Genomic DNA, 335 nt, shown 5'->3' on the forward strand with positions numbered 1-335 from the left:
TTTGCAGTAGTCGAGCGCCGCAATGAGATCAGCCTTCACGCCACCATCCAAAGTCTCGAACATTTCGGATATTTCAAGCTCCTCTTTCAAAAAATCATAGTTGACGTCGAAGTCCTCTTCCAGCTGATTGACAAAAGCAAGAATAACACTTTAGTTAAATGGAGAATCTGTGTAGGTATCGCGTTAAATATGCATTTAACAAAGTGCGTGTTTTCGAAGTCTGATACTTGCGTAGTTGAGTTTCATCAAGACGCACGTGATGTTGCTAAGCTTTGCCTCCACCTTCGCCGCCATCTGCTTCAGAACAGCCGCCTCGAACACCGGCTCTCTCTTCT

The 335-nt window shown here is 45.1% G+C and overlaps 1 protein-coding gene across 1 annotated transcript in view; it reads right to left on the minus strand.

The window, feature by feature from the left end:
• The window catches only part of LOC119582376, a gene marked incomplete at its 5' end in the record, with an annotated part of 2,062 nt that overhangs the window by 1,500 nt on the left and 227 nt on the right, over positions 1–335 (minus strand). The window contains 2 exons of the mRNA XM_037930590.1: positions 1–123; positions 232–333. Of these exons, the coding sequence (XP_037786518.1) occupies positions 1–123; positions 232–333 (225 nt within the window). The remainder of the gene's footprint in view (positions 124–231; positions 334–335) is intronic.

This window comes from Penaeus monodon, chromosome 15, assembly GCF_015228065.2.
Source record: "Penaeus monodon isolate SGIC_2016 chromosome 15, NSTDA_Pmon_1, whole genome shotgun sequence".
NCBI lineage: Eukaryota > Metazoa > Arthropoda > Malacostraca > Decapoda > Penaeidae > Penaeus > Penaeus monodon.